This window comes from Poecile atricapillus, chromosome Z, assembly GCF_030490865.1.
Source record: "Poecile atricapillus isolate bPoeAtr1 chromosome Z, bPoeAtr1.hap1, whole genome shotgun sequence".
NCBI classification, from domain to species: domain Eukaryota; kingdom Metazoa; phylum Chordata; class Aves; order Passeriformes; family Paridae; genus Poecile; species Poecile atricapillus.
In genome coordinates, this window is record NC_081289.1 from 50,750,621 (window position 1) to 50,773,120 (window position 22,500).

Below are 22,500 nucleotides of genomic sequence, written 5' to 3' on the forward strand. Positions count from 1 at the left end.
TCTTATTTGTGCTACTTTTGATGTGAAGAAGCAAGAAGGACACCCTGTGGCAAAATCTGGAACATTCAGTTTTGCTGCAAATGTTAGATTGATAGAAGCTTTTGCAAATGCATGTGGATATGCATTAATATTTATCCAAGCTGTCATAAATGATTTCACATCATAGTGTTGGGGAACATGGTGCTCATGGCAAAAACTTTAAAGTTTAATTATAATATATAATTTTTATGCAGAAGAGGCAAATGTCAGGACTTTTTTATTTTGAGTTAAGTTCTGGTCATTTTTTAAAGTATAGCAGCTGCCTGCATTATAAAGGAGCCATACATTGTGTGGAAGGGCAAAGGGGTTAAGTGTAATTCAAAGTCAAAAAATGATGTAAAACTAGAAAGTGCCGTGAATATCAGAACATAGTTATAAATGGAAAATAATGAAACCTAAGCAAAAGAAAGAGTAAACCAGAAATAGAAATGCTGTTATATTCAGAATGTGGAAGTAATTAGAAATGCACAAAATCCTTCTGACCACCTCAGCAACTACTCAAAATGAGCTGTTCTGTGTGTGTATATTTCTAAATGTTCATACATGTATGAGTGTTATGTATAGACTAATAATTTTGGTTTTACTTTTCATTTTGGTAGGCTGCACTGGCAGAGAGTAGTTTACCATTGCTAAGTAACCCAGGACTGATAAATAACGCATCCAGTGGCTTACTGCAGGCAGTGCATGAAGATCTCAATGGTTCGCTGGATCACATTGACAGTAATGGAAATAGCAGTCCAGGCTGCTCTCCTCAGCCTCACATGTAAGTGCAGTCAGCTTTCTTTCAAGAAAAAATGCCTTAGTCTAAGGCACAATATTACTCAAAAGAGCTTTGAAAGGTGCTAAGTGAAACATCTGGAGCTATACATTTGAAACAAAACATTTATATTAAAACATTTAAATAGATAAGTCTTCATTTACTTTGTAGTGATTGCTATAAGCTTTTTTTTGCCTTTTTTTTTTTTTAAACCTCATAAATTTGCTTGCAAGCTCTGAGTGTAATGGAAGGCTGATCTCTGTGGTCATTTTCAGAGCCTGGTTTGTAAGGTATAGTCAGAATGTTCATACTGGAATTAGTTGTAATTTTAACTATGACTCTCTAAACCATTTATGAACTGTAGTGGAGATATTGCCCGTTTATATAAACCATAAAATGCAAAGTTTAACTGTTGCCCACAGTTTACATAGAAGCCAGTAAAGTGTAACTTTTTGCCTGTCATATAAATCAGTGTAATTACATATTCAAGTTTAATTACTGGTGCGTCTGTATTGGCAAGGTTTATATGTTATATTTTATGCAAGACTACGATTCCTATTAATATTTAGCAGCTAACTATATCATTAATTACTCTAAATTCTTTCCCCTACCATCTTTTTAATGGAGCTGAGAGAGTGGAAGTATTAAAAATTGATGTATTGTGGATTTCAGAAATGTGTCTGAAGCTTTAGAAATGCCTGGCCTTAATCAGTGGTGTCAAACATGGCAGTTTCTTGTTTACTAAATAGTAAAACATGTATCTTGGAGGTATTGTTTCCCAGGTTATTTATATAATAATTAGCAGTGCGATATGTAAGTAGACTTACTTTTAAGTTTACTGTAGGATGATTTTTTAAGTGTATCTAAAATTATGGTATGGTTTTTTTATATGGTTTAAAAAGCTTTTGCCTTTTTTCATTCCATTTTCTCTTTCACATTTTAAATGTTCATTTTAATTGCTAGAGTGGGATATTTAACAGTAACAGTAATTGAGACCAGGCTCCCTTTTTTACTTATGCTCTGATGTGTGAAGAATCCATTTTGATCTGACCTTTTTTAGGGAAAATATTTTACTGATTTTTTTTTCTTCTTTTGTTTGGCATGTTAATATATCTGTGATCATATAGAAATGTTTATTGTCATGCATTTAATTGTTTTATTGTACATTTATTCTATTTGCCTTTGAAAATAATACACTGTGAACATTCATGTATTTTATCAGGTTCCAAACCATTACTTTTTCAAAATGGAAAAATTTGTCTTTTGGAAGTGTCTTTAGATGTATTAAATAATACAAAAGAAGTAATAAAACTTGAAGTAGAAAGAACATGAATATATGCTCTTGAGAGTAACACTACTCTAAAACAAGTAAAGTGAGCAATCAGACAAAAGTTTTTATATCCCATGCTTTATGCTATCAACCATGCAGTGGGTAGCTTGAGGCCTTTTACTTTTAGCAGTTCTCCTGAGTATGCTAATGCTCTCTTCCTGTATAAAATGCCAAGACAATAAAACTTTAAAGAGCAAACAAGAGTTAGATCATGTGTGTTAAAAACAGCTACTTTACAGAAAAGAATGACACTTGCTATTAAAGTTGTTTTGTAAGTGTTAGGCAGATCTGTTTACATATCCTGTGTTCTGTCTGCCATTCTGCCTGATAAACTGTGATATCTGTGCATATGATTATGTAGGCATGGCTACATTTATAGCTGTGTTTATAGCTAAAATAGTGCATATTAAAGTCATTCTTGCCTATAACAAAGGCAAATACCTTAGTTACACCCTAACTCGAGATTCATATTTACTCTCACATTTCTATGATGTATCATTTGTCAAAAGTGGCATTTTTGGGACTTGCTATGTTGACTCCTTTGAAATTTGTGAGGACATGTTTCTCAGTTCTTGATAGACTGAAACAACAGAATGTAAATGCCCTGAGACACCACCGGAGAAAGGATCTATGTGCATTCATCCCTTGCACCAAATTTCATGCAAGAAATCTGGGGTTCTGTGAGACCATGAGCCATCAGGCAAAAGATGCAAGCTAGATGGCCACTCACTTGTGGCCACTCACTCATTTTTTCCTTTTCTTTGAGGGGGAAAAAGGGAATGAATGCAATCTGCAAGGAAAGACCAGGGTAGGGAGAGGCTTGCATGGGAGGCAGAGGACCAAGGAAGAGGTGACCTCTTCCTTGCCTCCACGACCACATTGGTCAGAGACCTTCATTTTTGTTAAAGGGCTTTACATAAGAAAATGAGAAAATAATATAATTAAAGCAATACAGAAGTAAAACAAGTGAAGAATACGGAAAACAATGAAGACACAGTTTAAATTTTGCGTTGCCTACACATCTAACATAATATTTTTATTTTTTTTACCTCAAAAATAGTTGATGAACTAGTAAAGAGAAGTATTTTACTGGCACAAGCACCTACTTACTTTTGGTATCCTGTGAAGGTTCACCCAGGAAGTGTGGGTGTTTCTCCCCTAGAGAAGGGAGGTTTTTATTTTGAGGTGTGATAATTATTGCACTCACCTGTGAATTTGGAGGCTCTATTAATCTCCAAGTAATTAAACATCTATCTTCTGACTGCCAAGAAAATACTCCAGCACAGCAGCAGGTATATGCTGAACAATGTTGCCTGCCATCTTGTAGGTGGCACACATGCAGGAACAATGGAGCAAGGTGTTAGGGAAAGAGGAAAGAGGTTGTGCACAATTTAGAGATCAAAGCACTCAATTGAGAATGTGCAGAGTTTGTATTCTAGACAAGGTTCCAGAGACAGGCATTTGTTTAGTATTTCAGCAGGAAATGTGAAAAGACTCCCAGTGACAGTGTCAGAGTCAAGCATCTTGGTTAGGCATTGTTTGTTAAAATTGTGCTGTCATTTTATCAGATATGATAAAACCATATGATAGCAAAACTGTCTCATTTTGGGATGATCACGTTAATGTTTTTAGCATATTTTGTGTGTGTGTGCACAAGTCAGTATATCTGTAGTTGAGCACTGGAACATTACCAGAGACATTGATTTCTGTTATTATAGTGTCTTAGCTACTGAATGTCAGAGTGAGGGGAAATTGTTTCAGTTCTTGGATATGAACCTAGTACTTCACATCTGGTTTTGCGAAACAGTAGTAAAAGCAGTTAGAGTCAGTAATTTACCTCTGTGACCAGGTATCTTAGCATAGGCAAGTGAATCAACTTACTTAGAAAATAGTCTCTGCTTATTGACTAGAGAAAGGCAAGAGGTCTATAACTTCAACTAACTCTATCACACTTAAATGTTTGTTAAGTGTAGTGAGTTCTAGCCAGTGTATTTAGGGCACTTTAAAACCTCTAAATTTTTGGCGTCAGGTAATGAAATATAAACTGCTCCATTTCTTATGCTGAATGCTTAAAAATACCGTAGTAAGTTGTAGATGATCAGTATAACCATGGCCTGGTAGCTGGGGTAACTCTTACATTAATTGTTATATAAAATATCTGAAATTTTATGTGCCTTCCAGTTTCCTTTCTCTAGCTGATAAAAGGTGGCAATTCCACGATCCAGGATGCAGCATATAGATACAGAATCTTAAATCCTAGGTTTTCTTTCTGTACTTCAGCAGTATTTAATCCAAGTACTGTCTTTGACTGGCCTTCAAATCTGATTCTTGGTATGTAGGCGCTGAGTGCTTCCTTGACATAAATCTTCACTGAGAAAATGTGTTACTTATTGTAGCCAAATATGTTCTGTTCAAAATTTAAATTTCTTCTAAGATCAGTTGTCAGCAATCAATATCAGGCAATTGTATTTTAAGTCAATGCTTAAGACTGTTTCTTCTTTCATTATTTCAACATGGACTACTTCTCCGAAATTATTATGAGTTAGAGCTGATAAGCAACAGATTTCAAAGTGATGAACAGAACTGAAGATATTTTATGCACAAAGATTCATTCTTTATGTAAAACTAGGTGCTGTTAATCTTGCATAACGATTGTACATGGATGTAACTGTAAATTCCACAGTACACACCTTTGGAGTATAAATGCAGAATTCTGAACTAAAGAAAACGAATCCAAACTAGTGCAGTTAAAGCTCGGTTGTGGGAAACATTGGACAAAACTTTTATTATTCCTATAGGAACAACAACATTGGATGAGACATGAGATGATACTTAGGAACAATAATGACAGTTCATGCATTACTGAAAATGCAACTTCTTTTTAATCTGTATGTAATAGAAAGCATACTGCTGAAGAGCTTTAGTGGGATTTGAAGGTCTTTCAATTCTATAGTTCTTTCAGAACTATAAATTTAGATTTTTAAATGAACATCAGGATCATAGTGAAATCAACTTTGTGCTATTACTTTTCCTGTCTCTATTATACATTCAAGAGTTCTCACTCTTGGGGATGGCAAATAAGGGATGGAAATCAAGTTCAAGTATTTTTCTGGTGTTTGTCTCTGCATTTGTTCTAGACTGATTATGCTTCAGTGATTATTGCAGCTGGCACAGACCCGGGTGTTTTATCACCAGAATACTTAGCACATCACTTGTCCCCATGGTCATGGCAAATGCATCATGCAAAATGCCACTTTACTTTATTGTATAGTCCTGGGGGGAAAAGGTACGATTTTAATCTGCAAAGCTCTTCATAGCAGTTGAGGAAACGGAAAGAAATTGGTCATGAGGAAACAAGGAAAATGGCAGACTGAGAAAATGTAGTCTTACCACAGGAAACAAGGGGGCGATTATGCCATTCTGTTGAAACTCACTGCAGCTCATTAAATAAGGAGTTAGAAAAGGTGATAGGGTAAACAGATATCCCTCTGGTGAGTTTTGAGGAAGGGGCCAGTCATCATGGTTGTCTCCCTTCTCACTCCATGACAGTGTAGACTGAAGACAATGCAACTGAACTCATTCTCAAATGTTTTACTGAAATAATCCAGTTCCTAATAGCAGATCCAGAATCCTGGAGTTAATGCCATTCTGATTTCTAGAGTTTTAGTTGTTGACAGTGTTTTTAGAAAACAAGAAATACAGTTTTGGAACTGCTTCTCAAAAAGTGAGTTCGTACATCATCTCCTATATGAGTCTTTATGTTCAGCTATTGTAGTGCTGTACTCCCTAAGATGGGAATTGTTTGAAGCCAAATGTCAAGACACACACACATATATATTCCATGATCTTTAAAGCTGTTTCTGGAAAATGTTATGGTAGGTTGTTATGAGAAAGGATAACTTTTGTCCAAATGAGCAAGGGTAAGAGTCAATCTGAAAAAAAAAAAAAAGAAAAGAAAAAGACCTTATCCAGTGTAGTCCTTCGTCTCCGATTTTGTGTGGAAAAAGGGAGTTCCAAGCATCTATGGTTTCAGTCACCTTTTCTTTTTATTCTCCTGTCGTTCCCAACCCTACTCCTTTACCTTTTCTCACTCTTGCCCTGACTGGATCATTTCTCTCTGCAGTTCTATCTGCATAATCATCAAACTTGTTATTTTTTTTTTCAAACTTTTTTATCTTTAAATTTTATTCCCAGAGGCAAATATGATTATTCTGCTCTAAGATCATTTACTTTTGAGGTGCTTCAGTTTGAAAGCATTCCATTGTCAGGTCGTTCCCATATCTGATTATTCCAGTCCCCCACTGTTAAGCTTTCACACCACTTACAGTAGGTTACCTATCATTCCAGTTTTAATCCCTTTCATTCCCTTGTTTCTTTAACTTCATAATGTTCCAATCCCCTGTCTTTCCTTCTTTTTTTTTTTTCTTTTTTTTTTTTTTTTTTTTGTTATCGTTTCATTGTCCCATTTCATGATCTCTTTGCATTTACCTTGGAGGCTTGTTCTGTTCTAGGGGACTGCTATGATCCAAGTCTCTTGTTCATTGTATAATACTTAACATAGTATATAAGAAAATAAACTCACGAAACACACCAATTAACAGGGATGTAACAAGCATTATTAAATAGGTGAGAAGCATGTAATTGAGTAGATGAATGTGGTAGCAATTGCAGTATTTCTGGGTATCCTTGTTCATCAAAAACGTTTCACCTAATCACATGATATTTTAATGCCTGTATAATTTAATTTCACACATTTTTATTCATAAATCTAACATAAGGATGATAATGGGCAAAGAGACTTTGTGACAACTTTTATTTTTATATGAAAAGAGGAGCAGCTAGGAAATGGGATCTTAAAGGTTATGGCTTTTGTCTGAGCATATTCCCATTGAAAGAAGTTCTATTGTGAGAATATGCAGTGAAATAATTTTGGCTTTTGTACAAAGCCATTTACCTGTGGACACTAATGGAAAAATAATCAATGATGTTTTGATTGATAATATTTTTCAACATTCCCATTGAAACAACTTTTCACTTAAATGTTTCCCCAAATATTTATATTCTCATTTTGAAATTTTATTTTACATTACTTTACTTTTCAGACCATTTGTCCTCTACGTTTACTTTTGTTCATCAATTTACTTATTTTCCAATATTGATGGTGTTCTTTATCCTTTCGTCTCTAGCTTCTTAAATGTTACATGTCTTACTTTTGATCAGAAGTTGCTGTTTCTTTTTTATATTATTCCAGCCTCAGTTGTTGCACTTCTAGAGTACATTCCCAATGCTCTTAACAAAAAGATCACTCCAGAGATACAGTGCCTTCAGCTGAAAAGAGTCAGATCCCTATAGCATGGCTTGTATAAGTTGGCAGGCTCCTGTGGGGTTTCAGAGAATCTCTTTGGAAGCTGTCTTGCTGAAAACTTTATGGTACTGCTATCATGAGTTCTCCGTCTGTGCACAGCATACTTTCGCTTTTTGCATAAAAGGGCTGTATAAGAAAAGGCAGCATCTTCGGTGTTGTTGCAGATGTTAAAAATTTGTTTCACATTGCACAACTAAATCTCTCTGCAACGTGGTTAACTCTTAAAATCAGTTCATAAGACAGTCCTGTCTTTGCACAATGCAGAAGCTGAGATGACAGTGCTTGTTAAAGTTTATTTCTAAAACTTCACAGACAGTAACAAATTTTATCCACTATTGATGATTGCATTTGTTTCTTAAGTAACTGTAATATTATAAGCAAAAATTTTTGAAAGTGGACTCCCTAAATACTATTTCCTAAATACATATTTTCAAACTGTCTTTAAACTTGCTTATCACATAAAAAGTCAAATAAAAACATACAGTTATATCCACCTGATAACACTTATACCAGTACTTTAAATTATGATCCATAGATCTAAGCATTCCTTGAAAAATGTAAGACATTATGCTGAGAAATTATTATTTGACTATTGTTTAATCTCTAGAATTCAGAGAAAACTAGGCACTTTACACATTTTAAAAGACTAAAAATTCCAATTCAGGGTTGGGTTTTTTTAAGACTTTATAGAAAGCCTTCATGTCTTGTGAAACCCCATGTGTAGGTCACGGTATAGTTACTAAATTTCAAGATGGATAAAGATGTGATTATAGCTGGTAAAGTCCATATGCAAAAGCAAAGTTCCCAATCTTCTGGCTAAGTGCAGTTTCATCTAACAAAAGCCTTTGATTTAGAACAGTGCTGGGAATGCATATGTGTGGTATGACCCTGGTGTAATTTCTGTTAGGGTTATAACTGCAAGTATTATGATGGTTTACTCCAAACAAGCAGCACTGAAAGTGTATCTTAAATTAGGCTGAACATATCCAGTAGACTCCCTCTTATACCAAAATTTTACCAAGTTTGTTGTTCCACTGTACCCATTAATAAGGATTTAATGATGCTGCAGAGTCTTTGTATGATTGTGACCACTCCACTGATACTTTTCGAAAACTTTAATAAGCTTCAGATTGAGATAGATAAGGTGATATGTTTATTTGATGCAGTATTATGCTATGATAGTAGTAGTCTGGGTAATTAGGGAATTCCCCCAAAACTGAGTTTTATTTCTCTTCATGTTTTCCCTCCCTTTCTTCATTCCTTGCAAATTTGGCATTATCAGACATCATAGTTGAAAAAGTGACCTCTGAGCTTTTACCTCCTCTTGCTCCAAGAGCACAGAAGATGAGTCATGTTGTGGGCAACCACATTTTAAAATTTCTGTCCTAAAATTATCATAGTCCATCTCAAATTTGAAAGACATTGTGAAACTTCATTCCTTTGATGATTATAAGCTATATTCCAATTTTCAGACTAAATATATTCAAATTTAGTTTCACTGATATGTGTTTTAGTTTACAGAGTGTTTTTTACTCTTCCTAATGTTTCTCAAATGTATTCTAGACAGCACACTGTGGCTTTGAACCTTTATTTTGTAGACCAAACAGACTTTCTGATAGAGAAGACTGTCCATTTTCCTCATGTGTCTACAAGCCATTCCATAAAAAGACTCAGTTTGGATTTAGTTATGTGGGTAGGTATTAACAGGTTTTTGAAGAATTCCAGATGTGCTTGTATATAAAGCACTTCTTCTTCGTCTCTGTTCCTGTGGGGGAAAAGCTTATTTCAGCTATGTTCAGCTAAACTGTTATGGTTTATTTTAATATACACCATTATGGATGGATTGAGAGCCCTGTTGTGGAAAGTGCTGTACAAAGGCAAAACAGAAAGGTTTGTCAAATCCCTGCCGCAAACTCTTGCAGTCCTTAGGTAATAATTGAATTACTTGGGTTTTGAGAAGGACGTTCAGATGTAGTTGAATAGAAGGTGTATATTACTTAGACTTCTGTCCCCCTGTAGAATAACATCACTTCATTCAGAGAAGGGCTTGACACAAAGCCAGTTGCCATTGACTGAGCTATAGGTACATAAAGCCCAAAGGCAAACCATGCCTGGTGGCAGTGACATAGCATGAGATGAGCACCCATCAAGTAGTGTTCTGTTACTATGCATGCCCTTTATTCATAGCATCATGAGAGAAATAATAATGTGTTTGTATCTATCTGGAGCTACTGGAAGTACAATTTAAACCATATGTATTTTTATTTTGTAGTTATATACAGATGTATTAATGACAAATGTATTGCACTGTATATATTTCATTCAGCAGGAATACAGTGCCCTGTGAAGCTGAAGTCTGTGTTAAGCACAGGCCAAAGTATGTGGTTAAGAGGCAGAATGTATTAATCTAGGCTCTGTGATATCTCAGATATTTCCTAATCAGCTGAGTCTGCAAGCAGACTGGATTTGTGTTTTCTTGCAGAAATTATAGAGATATAGCATATTAATCCAGCATGTTGATCTTCACATCTAAATGGTAAATCTGCAATAGTATAACAATGGGAGGCATGATTAATATTCATATGTTAACAATTTGGTAAAATGTTCTGAAAAAAGTTAGAATGACTGGATGCACAGTCTTTCTTAATGCTAGAAGCTGGTGACAAATATGACAAAGGTATGTGGTTCCTGAGAACATACTTAACAGGAATGTTGTATATAAAAGTAAGCTCTGTCTTCCATGCAGTTCTTCTGATTGGTCTTTTCTGAAGACTGGGGAAAGACTAAAAATACTAGGTTTTTTGAGAAGAGAGGAACCAGGTGAGAAATGATGACAGCCTTTAGAACACAGTGCAGAGGAGATGGGAAAGAATTTATCCATTGGGAATGGGACAAGAAATAATTGATTGGTATTTTGGCCAGAACAGGTAGGATAGACACCAGAAAAAAATCCCCATCTTTTTGACTTCAGGATAATAAAGTGCTGATACATGTACCAACACAGAAAATCTTTGTAACCACTGATACTGGAAACTTCTAAGAATAAATTAAAGTGGTCAAAAGTGATTTAAGTATAAATTATGCTACTTCGGGGTAGGGGAAGAAAATTAAGGGACTTCATGATCTCTTGAAGTCCCTTCTAGCCCTTTTTTCTTTTGATCCATATCATAAATTTTGAAAAAGTAGGCACTTTTTCAGGTATGCCATGTTTTACAAAGATAGTGGAATTGTTCAGATCCATTTATTTTGTGATTTGGAACAGCTATCATTGCTAAATACTTTTAAGTACTCTTATTTTTAAGATCAAATTGAAAGTTGGCCTCACAGAGAAATACATAGTGAGCATAACATTCAGCTAATTTGCGTAATGTCAGTAAGGGTAGTGCAGAAAGTCCTTAACAAGTCAGTCTGACCCAATTGTCTGTGTTGAGTGTGATGTGTCATTCTACTTGTTAAAGCTACCATCAGCTATTCAGCGAAAAAAACCACAGCTGAACACTGGCTTTTCTCCAGTCTTGTTTTACCAGATCAGGCTAGTCCAGCTAGGAATCCAGAGAGGTCCAAGCTGAGTGGAAATTGTCCCAGTTTCCAAGAAGGGCAAGAAGGAGGACCCTGTAAGCTACAGGCCTGTTTGTCTCAATTCAGTGTCTGCCAAAATCATGGAAGACCTTATTCTGGGAAGTACTGAGAAAAAAGAGAAGACAACACAGTCATTGGTCACAGCCAGCACAGCTTCATGGGTGGGAAGTTCAGGCTGTCAAACCTGATTTCCTTCCATGATAAGATAACCCACCTAGTAGATCCAGGAAGGCCAGTGGATGTGATCTTTTTGGTCTTCAGTAAAGTTTTTAATATTGTCTCTCACAGGATCCTTCTGGACAAAGGGTCCATCACTCAGCTGGATAAGCAGGTTACACGTGGGCTCATGGGTCAGACACAAAGGGTTACAGTGACTGGGGTGACATCAGAATGGTGACCTGTCACTAGTGGGGTTCCACAGGCTCCATCCTTGCCCCTGTGCTCTTCAACATCCTCATGAATGACATAGATGCAGGACTGGAAGGGATTCTAAGTGAGTTTGCCAATGACACTAAACCTGGAGGAACTGTCAACTCCCTTGAGGGAGTTGTCCCATACTATTTATCTGATCAGCTCTGTGTTTCCCAGAAGTTTTATTGATGTAAAAGTTTTCAATAGAAATAGAAAAACAATTGTATTTAGCACGTATTTATATTAAAATGTACAAACCCTACATATCAACACAGTCCAAATTCTCCCTCAGCTTTTCCTGGATCATTGAGTAGCTTTCCAGATTTTGCGTAGAGAATATTTATCAGCTCTAACCCACAAATAATACTGAGGTATTTAATTGTTGCTGCTAAGTGTCTGTGTAACTCGTACAATTTTTAAAACTTCCCAGCCATTAAATACTACAGAGCATGCCAGATCCACAGCTTCTTGTCTTGAACTTTGTTGTTTCTGGGCTTGCTATTTTTATGGTTCTTCAATAACCCCAAAAATATTCACACAGCAATCTCTAGTACTTTGTCGTTTTGCTTTGAAATTTCGCTTAAAAAACTTCTGTGCTCTTTCTCCCTAATACTGTTCTTTGTTTAGTGTGTTAACTTTAGACGTTTGAACTAGATGCAGTTGATGGGTTGAAAGACTTGAGAGGCCTGTGCCCTAAGCTAATTTCTAGTCAAGTTTCTACTTTCTTGTGGTTCTATCACAGAGAAAATACATTTATTTAGACACCAAAGGGAGCAAGCAAATGTCAAGGATGGGAATTTTAGTAAAAGTTGCTAGAATCAGAAAATCTATGGTAATGTCATCTTCTTAGATGGCATTAGTTCTTAGTCAGAACTTGATTCTTACAAATTTGGATTCTGTAAGAAGGGCTAATTGTAAGTGGGCTTTAAGCCTCATTTGATATTTAAAGAAAGTGTATTTTTAATATGCCAGTTTTTCAGAAAGATGATGTCTTTATCAATTTTCAAAATTTAATATATTAGTGCAAATAGGATATCCATATTTATAGATTTTTCCTTTTCTTGCCAAGTCTAATAATAGTAATAATAAAAATAATATAAGAGAACCCCAAACAATAGACAGAACACCAAGACCTGCTCAATTTAATTATAAGTTTTGTAATATAAAAAAAACCTCTATGTTTTCACTGCCCATTTTTAATCAATAAAATATTTTATTTTGTTAAAGGAAAATAAAATTGTCAAATTAAATGTCAGTTTATATTCTAGATTTTTTTCTATACAATGCTCATTTCTTTGTAGTAAGCTAAAAGAAAGAACATGTTTGATTGTTGAGGATTTTTATTATTACTTTCAACATTTTTTACACTCAGACTCTTTACTATAAAACTGAAATCCTTCAAAAACTTGTTTTGCATATTTTCCTTTTAATTTTGCCACCAATGTCCATTTCCAACTTTCCTTTGAAAAGAAACTCTGTGTTTTAGCTGACCCTAATTTGAAGAGAACCAGTTTATATTTGCATATGCTTGGGCTGGCCTAAACTGATAGGGCAGGAAGCAGCAAGCACCAACTCCAGCCTCTTCAGGATCAAATGTATTTGTATATTTTGTAGAGAAGCAGGTAAGTCATCCCTGAGTTGGGAAGTGCATATGCTATAGAAAGGAAAAATGAGAGGTTTGCTCCTAGTGTCCATGAATTAATGGCTAGCTGGCTTCTGCAGTTCAATATATGTTGAAACATTTTTCCTGTAGATTAAGGATAGATGGCATCTTGGAATTGTTGAATACTTAATATTTTTAGTAGGATTTAAATATATAGTAATTTTGAAAATTAGAGCTCACTAACTGTGTAATATACTGAGGATTTTAGAAACCTCTCTTTTGCAGTAGTATTTTGCCTTTTTATTTTTATGATAAATTAGTCGTGTAATAACTATAAGGATAAAATTCTTGTAAATCAGCCATATTAAATTGGGTGACCCTTAAGTATGAATAAGGCAAAGGTGAACATGTCCATTTTTCCTATACTTTCCATGTTTCCATATTTTTAGTATCTCACTATTACTCATATCTCCAAGCCTCTACTCTTGTGTTGACTTCAGAGGCAGCTGAATTAAATCAATTCAAAGTTTCCTCCCACAGGTGTGTTTCCCATGCCATAGGTCGCTTCTGTTGTTCCTTCCTGGATTCTTCTGTATGGTTTTTGGGGTGAGGGAGTAATAGCTAAAGGGTAGTCAAGTCCATTGAATATAACAGTTGAAGTGAGGGCCTACTTACAAATTCATAAACATGTTTTATATAATTGTCATTGTCATTATTCTCCTCTAGCTGGTCTGACATACTGGGTTTTGACTCCTCAAGCAGAAGCACCATTGAAGGATTCATAATATATTTCCCAAGTGGTTATAGTAGATGGACATATATGGGTAGTTTATTTTCTTTCCTTTATTTGTCAGCAGTAAATTGATTTTGCCATGAATTGTCAGCTTTGAGGTTTTTCCACAGTTATGTGTTTTTCCACATATAACTAGTTATATATCATATTGTTATCTCTGTTTATATCTTCAGGGCTATTCATAATTACATTTAAAATAAAAATCAAATGTAGCATCTTAGAGATTTCTTGCTGTTAACCTACTTCCATGTTGTGATACAATCTTTTGTTCTTCATTTAATTACTTTTATGACTGACAAATCTTTGTGTCTACTTCTAGCATGAGTAGATTTTTGGGAGTTTCTCATAGGAATTTATAAATTTAAATAGACCCATCTGTTCTCCTTTTTTGTTGCAGTGTTATTCTTAGAAGGCTGATAGAGCAAGTAAAATTACTGGTCTTATATATACTTGCTATTCCACCTCATTCATCTGGTGGAAATATATGTCCTTCACCTTTGGTTATTCCCCTTCTCCACAAGCGTTCTGTCAGATCCATTACATATTTTCCTTACATCTTCAGTGAATAAACTTCAGAAGCAAAATCATGGCCCTAATGAAGTCAAGGGGAATTTTGCAATTGACTTAAATGAGATCTGGAGTTCATCCAAGGAAACTCTTTGTCTTCATGTCTTTGGCTTTCCCTCATTTCTTATTCTGTCTTCAGTCACTCCGAATCATTCCTAATCTCCATCTGATATTTCTTGTAACTTCTTACAGTCCCATGTCTCAATTTCAATTTCTCAAAATGTTTTAATCTTTGTTTTCATTTTCTTTTTTTCTTTTCTTTTTTTCTGAATAAGACAAGCACTCCCAGATCTGAAATCTTTTTATTAGGTCTTGAAACCTTTTACACTCCTACTAGTCTATAACATTAGCAAAATTACTAATGTTGAAATCCATAACAGCTTTTTCCATGCCAATGTAAGAAATATTTTCTCAGTTTTGTCAGGACTAATTGGATATGCCCTGTTAACCAATAAATTTATAAGTACTTTTTAAAACAGCTTGGGTTTTATTTTTCCTGTGAATATAAGTGTAATGTCTTAATATTTTCTGCTATCTATATTCCCCTAAAACCCAAAAGGTATAGATAAAATCACCCCTTTTTTTCTTCATTTTTTTTTCCCTTTTTCTTCATTAAACAGCCCTCATAGTGCTTCCTTTCCAGACACCCTAGGATAGCTTGTGGCATATTCATCTCTTTAAAATGGCACTAGGTGTTCTCTTACTTCAGATTTTCAGGTAATAATGAGTATCTTCCTGCTGTCCCACTTCCCTCTGATATTAGATATACGTAGGCACTCATAAGCAGAGTAGCTTTCCTCTGCTGTTTTCATGCTAGATCTTCACATCCAGTTATTAATTGTTCTTGACTTACTCTGGTCATACATTTGTAATACCTGGGTATTCTCTGATTTCTCCTGGAATGTAAGAATATGCTGGGACCTGTCCTGGTTTACATTTTACTTGATATCCTGCAGGACCTCTTTCTCATTAGGTTTGCACATGATATCAAATTAGGGGAACAGTGAATATGCATAAGGGTAAGATGGCCATTCAGAGGATCTGCATGGGCTGAAGGACTTGGCCGAGAGGAATTTTATGAAACGCCATGCCCTGCACTGAGGAAGGAAAATCCCCATCTGAGTCCAGTTTTGGCACCTCAAATTTAAGAATTCCAGCAGTAAACTGGGGTGAGTTCAGCAAAAGTCAACCCACATGATCAGAAGCAGAAGCAGTTGCCCTCTGGGGAGAGCTGAACGAGCTGAACTAGACCAACCTGGAGAAGAGGGGGCTTTGGGGTGATCTGACTCTCAGTACCTACAGGAAGATAAGTAAGAAGATGGAACAAGGCTCTTTACCGTGGTAGTAGAATGAGAGACAGAGGGCATAAGTTAAAATGAGAGTTTGAGACTGGATATAAAGATATATGGATATATGTCCTCTTTCCTCATGAGGACAGTTAGGCAATGGATGGGGATGTTGACAAGCAAGTTGAATAGTCCATATCCTCCAAGGTTTTCCAAACCTGACTGGATAAAATCCCAAGCAATCTGTTGTGACCTTCTAGCTGTGCCTTCTTTAGGCAGTGGGTTCACCTAGAGATATTCTAGAGCCGTTAACCTGTATTATCCAGTGATCATAGAGTGTGTTTTCTTTACAACAGAACCACTGAGAGAGTGAGCAGAAGCAACATAGCAATTTTAGCATTCAGGCTTAAGGAGAAAGATGCTCTGGATTTTGTTTTACAGATACTAGTGAAGTCATATCAGGTACTTGCAAAAGTGAAAGATTCTAAGATGGATCTTAGAAACATCAATAATTGAGTTTACATCTTTTTTAATTGATTACAGACAAAAAGTTGTGCTGCAAGGCCAGTTTTGTGCAATAGGTAGTTATGGGGATTGTGATTATTATTTTTCTTTACCGCTGCCCCAAGGGACTCACGTTCCTTTTATTCTAGTGTAATTGAAGGGAAGGCATGAAGAGCACTAGCTGCTTCTACACTGGCTGCTAAAATTTTATCAACAGATATTATAAATAGGAAAGTCTAGTTTAGAGGTTGTAAAAGCCTCATTCATCTGGTTACATCATTAATACACAAACTCATTCATACTTGCTCCTACCTTGCTTGATGCACCAGAGGTGCTTTGTGACCATTGATCATTAACTCCATCTTACGACATCTCCTCTAGTGATGAACTAAAGACAAACTTTAGTGGCCTAATTAACTATTCCTGTGAACTTTTATCTCCTGTCACCAGCAGTGCCTGCCAGCTAGGAGTGTTTGTTGCCTCTGCTTTCCATTGCCAAGTCAATGCAACTCCAGCTCCACCATGGTGGACTTCAAATCCTTGGTGATGGATAAAATTATAAATATGAAAATAAGCATATTTCAAATTTCATATTTAGTGCTTCAGTGTTGCATTTCAGAAAATAAAAGGCTGTTACTTCCAGTATTTTTTTTTTTCTCAAAATGGCTCTTGGAGGGCCTAGGGTGTAAGGGTGTAATTTAAAAGTGGTAGGTTAACAAAGCACGTCCATAAACACCCCCACTGAAGAGCAGTGCTTCTACAGGAATCATATTTCTAGTCTTCTTCCACGAGGACATTGTAGCTTCACTGTCTCCTTAGTGAAATGAGGTAGCATACCCTCAGCTTCCTGAGAAGGATATGTGATAACAGGACCTTCCTCCCCTTCTTGCTTAAAGCCAGAGATTTGCATGTAGGCATTATTTTATCTAGAAATAATGCCACTTCTTCGTCATTTCAGTATATGTGATAAATACATGGGGGAAGTGTTTCCTGATCTTCAAGGAGAAATAATAATAGATTCTGTGACAGTTGTAGCATTACAGAATTTGTATTTAATTACTCATCTAATACTTTCTTCCCTTTCTCAATATTTGGATTAGTATCTCCCTATGTGGCTATACATATTCACATCAATAAACAGTTCACTTCTACTTAGAAAAAACAATAAACTGTTTATAATAACGTAAAATTGTAGAAAGACAGAGTAAGAATGAGATAACATGAAAATACTATAGGATTTGAGGATTTGTCTCCATTTGTCTAGGAAGGCATAAATATAAAAAATTCTAAATCTGAAATAGTGGAGTGGAAAAGAAAGCTTTTCTTACAAAATTGTTATGGGATATCCTACAGATCTATACCTATATTGGCAAGATGTAATATAGCTCACCTCTATTAGGAAAAAAAGACAGCAATAGAATTTGTACATAATGTATTTCAACAGGTTAAGCTTGGAAAATACTTAATACAAAGAAGTCTTTAGAAAGCAAAAATGCTTCAGATAAAAATATTTTAAACCTTTTTCACATATGAAAATATGAAAACATATACAAATAATTATATTAGCCATGGTATTATTAGTAGCTCACCCTATTGGCTTGGGCACAAATATTTTCAAACTTCTGCAGTTTGATGAATTCTGTAGCTGTGGATGTTCTCTCTGTTTACTGGAACACTCTGTGAAGCTGAATCAAAATTGCACTTGTAGTTCAGGATACCCACTACATGAAAGAATTGAGGATATCTGTTGGTAATAAGCAAAAACATAAATAAAAATGCAGGTGTCTGATGTTAAAAGTTACACTGGAAATGTGAAGTTCTATAAAAGATACTGTGTTACACAAGGATAGCGTTTTTTTTCTTTTCATATACTGAAGCACATTAATTGTAGTGAAGTAAAGATAGTGAATAGACAGTACAGTTGAAGGAATATCTGCAGACTAACCAAGTGGTTTTGAAGATGCAGTATTTGTGGGCTTAAGCTATCTACATAATTGTGAGGAAGAATGGATTGAATGGAACATCAGTTCATTTGGGAAATACTTAAAGTTGCTTGAGAGCTACCTAATTATGTATTTCACTTTTTTTTTAACTTTTAAGAATCTTTATTTGTTTAAAAGGCAAACATAAACTTAAAAGAAAATCAGTGTAGGTTGTCATGACACATATGGCTTAGAAATTTTTCAGTCCCAAAGATTCCCCTGGGAAAACTTTCTTCATCTGAGTTTTAGGAAATTCATCATCTTTATACACATCTGTCTGAAGTCACTAGGAAAGCTAGTGAGTCAACAGTATCAAAATTAAAGTCTCATACAAAAGATGCTTGGGAGGGACTTCAAGACATGATGTAATTTATTGCCCTTTGTGCCATTGAATACCAAAGTAAAAAACTCCCTAGAGTTACTAGGTACCTAAGTCACCATAGCAATACAAAATGCTTTCAGCTGCAACCCAGCCAAAAGATTATCCTTTCATGATTTTAGACTGATTATTGCAACCCCTGAGTGAAATAAAAGGGCACCAAAAGAGCTTAAATGAATAACATGGCATGTTGCAAATCATATTCTTGGCTACAAAGCTCACAGTAAGCGCATTGACCGAGGCAGCTTCTCTTTCTCAACATCTACCACCACTTCAATACAAAGCCAAAAGCAAAGTATTTTCCCTTCCAGTCATTACATTGACTTAACTGCCTGAGAGACTCCATCTCTCTGTCATGATGTCCCACAGCACTTTTTCTTAAGAGTTTAGCAGAACATTAAAGATTTTTGGTTGATATGGGCAACAATGTTTAGATGACCCAGATCTGAACTGTGGAGTTTGTTCACTGAGAATCCTAGAGGGGTTGAATCCTGGAATTTTCCTGGAAGCTTTCAGAATTAATCACTTAACTTCTTGCATTTTTTTTTTTCTTTTTCACATATACAAATGAGAAATGAACTAATGAACTAATTTTTTTATTTTCCTTTTATAGAACTGCATGAAAGATATACAGAGAAAAACTGTTAAATTTCTTGTTTGGAAGAAGGAAAGGATTACTGTAGTAACTCAATGCTGGTGGTTATAAAAGGCATTGTCTGCCTTCATATGTTTTCCAAAGAAAAATTGAATCTTTTATTCAAAGCTTAGAATGAGCACTGTTTCACTAAACAAATCTAAAACTTGTTGTAATTATTTATATTTTCTTATCCTGAGTTCTCACTGCTGTTTTGTTTTATTCGGTATCCTCTTACATTAAAGTTGATGTGAAGTGCATCCACTGTAGAAAATATGCTATTCATAATTAAGAATATTGTATCAAGTATATTTTCTCCTTGTTGACACCAGCTCAACTCAATTTAATTAAGAAATCATGTACTTGGTTATACAATCTGGTTGTTTTCCTGTCAGCAACACCACACATTCTAATGTTTAGAAGTTGAATGTAAAGCTTGGTTTGTTGCTGTTGTCTAGATTTTAGCAGGATTTTAGTAACTATTATACTAAACACATTTTCCCAAGGCAAGATCAGACTTATCTTCTGCAAAATTCAGAAGACAAGTTCACCTTGTATACAGATGAATTATTGCAGGCGTTGAGAATTTGGCTTCATCCCTAAATATTTGGAAGTTACTTTACATATTTCTTCCTAGTAGATATTTATCCCTCAGTTGCCTGTCCTGTTATCTTTCTATTTCCTCTGAAACCTCAAAGCTGTTCTGCTGTTCTCCAAAAGCCTACAGTCCTGACAAGGCCTTTATAAGTGTCCAGCAACTGTTACCTGTCTCTGGCAGTTATTCCAGTTAAACATTATAAATGGTGGTTTCTGTAAGGATACAGTATGCAGTTGTAATTTGCCAGTTGCAAGGAGTGAGAGAAAAATTTTCATGTAAAGCTGTAAAGCATGCGGAAGAGTGTGTGTTTGAGGTACACAGAAAAGAGGAACTCCATGTTCTGCAATCTATGAGCAAGGAAAAAGCAATGTCTTGAGATGAGCAGGCAGATCTGCAAGATATTAGAATCCTTTTATATTAAAAACATCTCTCACGGAGAGTATTATTTTGAAAGTGCTGGAGTGCAGGAAGAGTCTTCTTTATAATTGTAGATCCATCAATTGTGAAGAAGGTAATCTGTTGAAATGAGGATGTTCATTTATTTATATCTTAACAAAGAGTTCTTTAAAATAATTTAGCATAGCTGTATTTTGTTTTTCTGGTGCTGCTTTCATCTCCTTGTTTTCTGTTTGTGACATTGCATTGTCACCCTGAGCTCCGGCAGAGGTGCATTTTGTCAGCACTTATTCAAAGGAGACGGGCATTTTGATTTGGACATGGTGTCATAGTTGTACTTGCTAAGAGGTGTCTCCACCAACCCTTTATCATCCCAAAGAGTTAGCAGGGACTTAACATACTTCTCACAGATGTGTGTCTAACTCCAAGGATGATTTGGGAAAGGCCCAAAGAGATGGGGACTCTAAGCTTCCCCAGCAATGTGGTTCAGTGCTTCACTGTATGAACTAACTTTTAACTCCTGCATCTGACCAGTTGCTCTTTCTATAACCTAAGACATCCATTTTCAGCCTTTCATCATGTAACCATTTTTTCCCTAATCCTGTACGAGAGTTTTCTCAAGTTGTTGACATCTGTGAAGTTAATAATGATGTTTTTTATTCTATTTTCATTGTCAGTAATAAAAAGTGTTGGCTAGTTCTGAACACGATTAGTTCATCAAGAAACAATACTAAACTTTCTTAAAATACAGATTCCAAGTATATGGTAGATCATAAAGTTTTGATCACAAGTCCAAAATCACTAAGCTATGGCATGTTTTAGGATTGAGTAGCATATCTATTAATAAGAAGTCATGGAATACAGAAATATTATTCAGAATTTATGTTTAAATACTCAGTACTTCACATGGGATTTTTTTCTTAGCACAGTCCTCCTATTGTACAAAAAAATAGTAGTGCAAAATTTTGCAGATAATCATATTTAAATATATTTCTATCTGTAAATACACAAATCTTAAAATCTTCTTTTGCTTATCTAAAATAAAAATCAAAGCTTTTTTCTTTTTATACATACCTTCTATTGTTGCTTCCTTAGAACATATGTAAAATATTATATATGTGAGATCCCTTACGTCTCTAACCAACATGCCTGAACTTTGCCTTTCAAACTTTCATTTTGAAAAACAAATCTAGAGTTGAGAGAAATGTTAGTTTCCAGAGCCAATTTGTTATTCCTTGTATTTACACTTCCAGAAAGAGATGCTTGTATGGGAGTGTTTTCTAAAACTTAGAAAGCTTTTTTAAGCTTCTGGAAGAACAGCCTAGGAAATTTATTTTTGTGCAGACAACTGAACTGCAGGATTTTTTAGTCTTGATTTACTGTTAATCTGTAAGAAAGTATAGTTGAAAAAAATGAAAATTTTGTATCGTGATTAGTCCTTTAAGATATTAATCCTTCTACAGGTTAATCATCAAAATAATCTTTGAACTGTCCTGGCAAAAATGCAGTCCTCAACACTAAAAAATTACAATACAAGAGGAACTAATATCTTAATGTGTAATGCATTTTTAATGGCTATTTCTTGTTATCCTCTCTGTTTATACAGTGGCTGCACTCCAGCCACTGAAGTGCCATAAAAGCAACCTTGACACCACCCTTAAAGGAATTGAACTCATTTGGGAAAAAAAGTTCTGTAGTCAGAACTTCTTAAGCATGGAAACGAAAGCATAGCAATGAATCATGGAATGATTTGGAATGGAAGGGATGTTTAAAGATCATCTACTCCACCCTGCCTGCCATGAGCATTTTATGTCATTAAATTGATGAAAGCCCCATCCAAACTGATTTTAAACTTTTGGGGATGGGCATCCACAACTTCTCTGGGAAATTTCTTTCAATGTCTCACCATCCTTATGTAGAATACTTCTTCCTTATGTCTGATGTAAACCCACTCTCTTCAAGTTTACAAATGTTGCCCCTTTTTCTGTCACAACAGGTGACAGGCAGTAAAAAGTCCCCATCTTTCTTATACACCCCCTTAAGTATTGAAAGGTCTCCCTGGAGCCTCCTCTTCTCCAGGCTGAGCAACCCCATCTTTCTCCACCTTTCTTCATAGGAGACATGTTCCATTCTATTTCTGTGGCTCTTCTCTGGACCTGCTCTAACAGGGCCATGTCTGTCTTGTGCTGGGGATCTCAGAGCTGAATGCAAACTCTGGGTAGGACATCATGAGAGCAGAGTACAGAGTGGGGTGGGGAGACAAATTGTTTCTCTAAC

General features: G+C 35.5%; 1 protein-coding gene across 2 annotated transcripts in view; it reads left to right on the forward strand.

Moving 5' to 3' along the window:
• The window catches only part of LOC131572981 (forkhead box protein P2-like), a 400,373-nt gene that overhangs the window by 368,985 nt on the left and 8,888 nt on the right, over positions 1 to 22,500 (forward strand). For both annotated transcript variants that reach the window (XM_058826457.1, XM_058826456.1), the window contains one exon: positions 639 to 802. In XM_058826457.1, the coding sequence (XP_058682440.1) occupies positions 639 to 802 (164 nt within the window). The remainder of the gene's footprint in view (positions 1 to 638; positions 803 to 22,500) is intronic.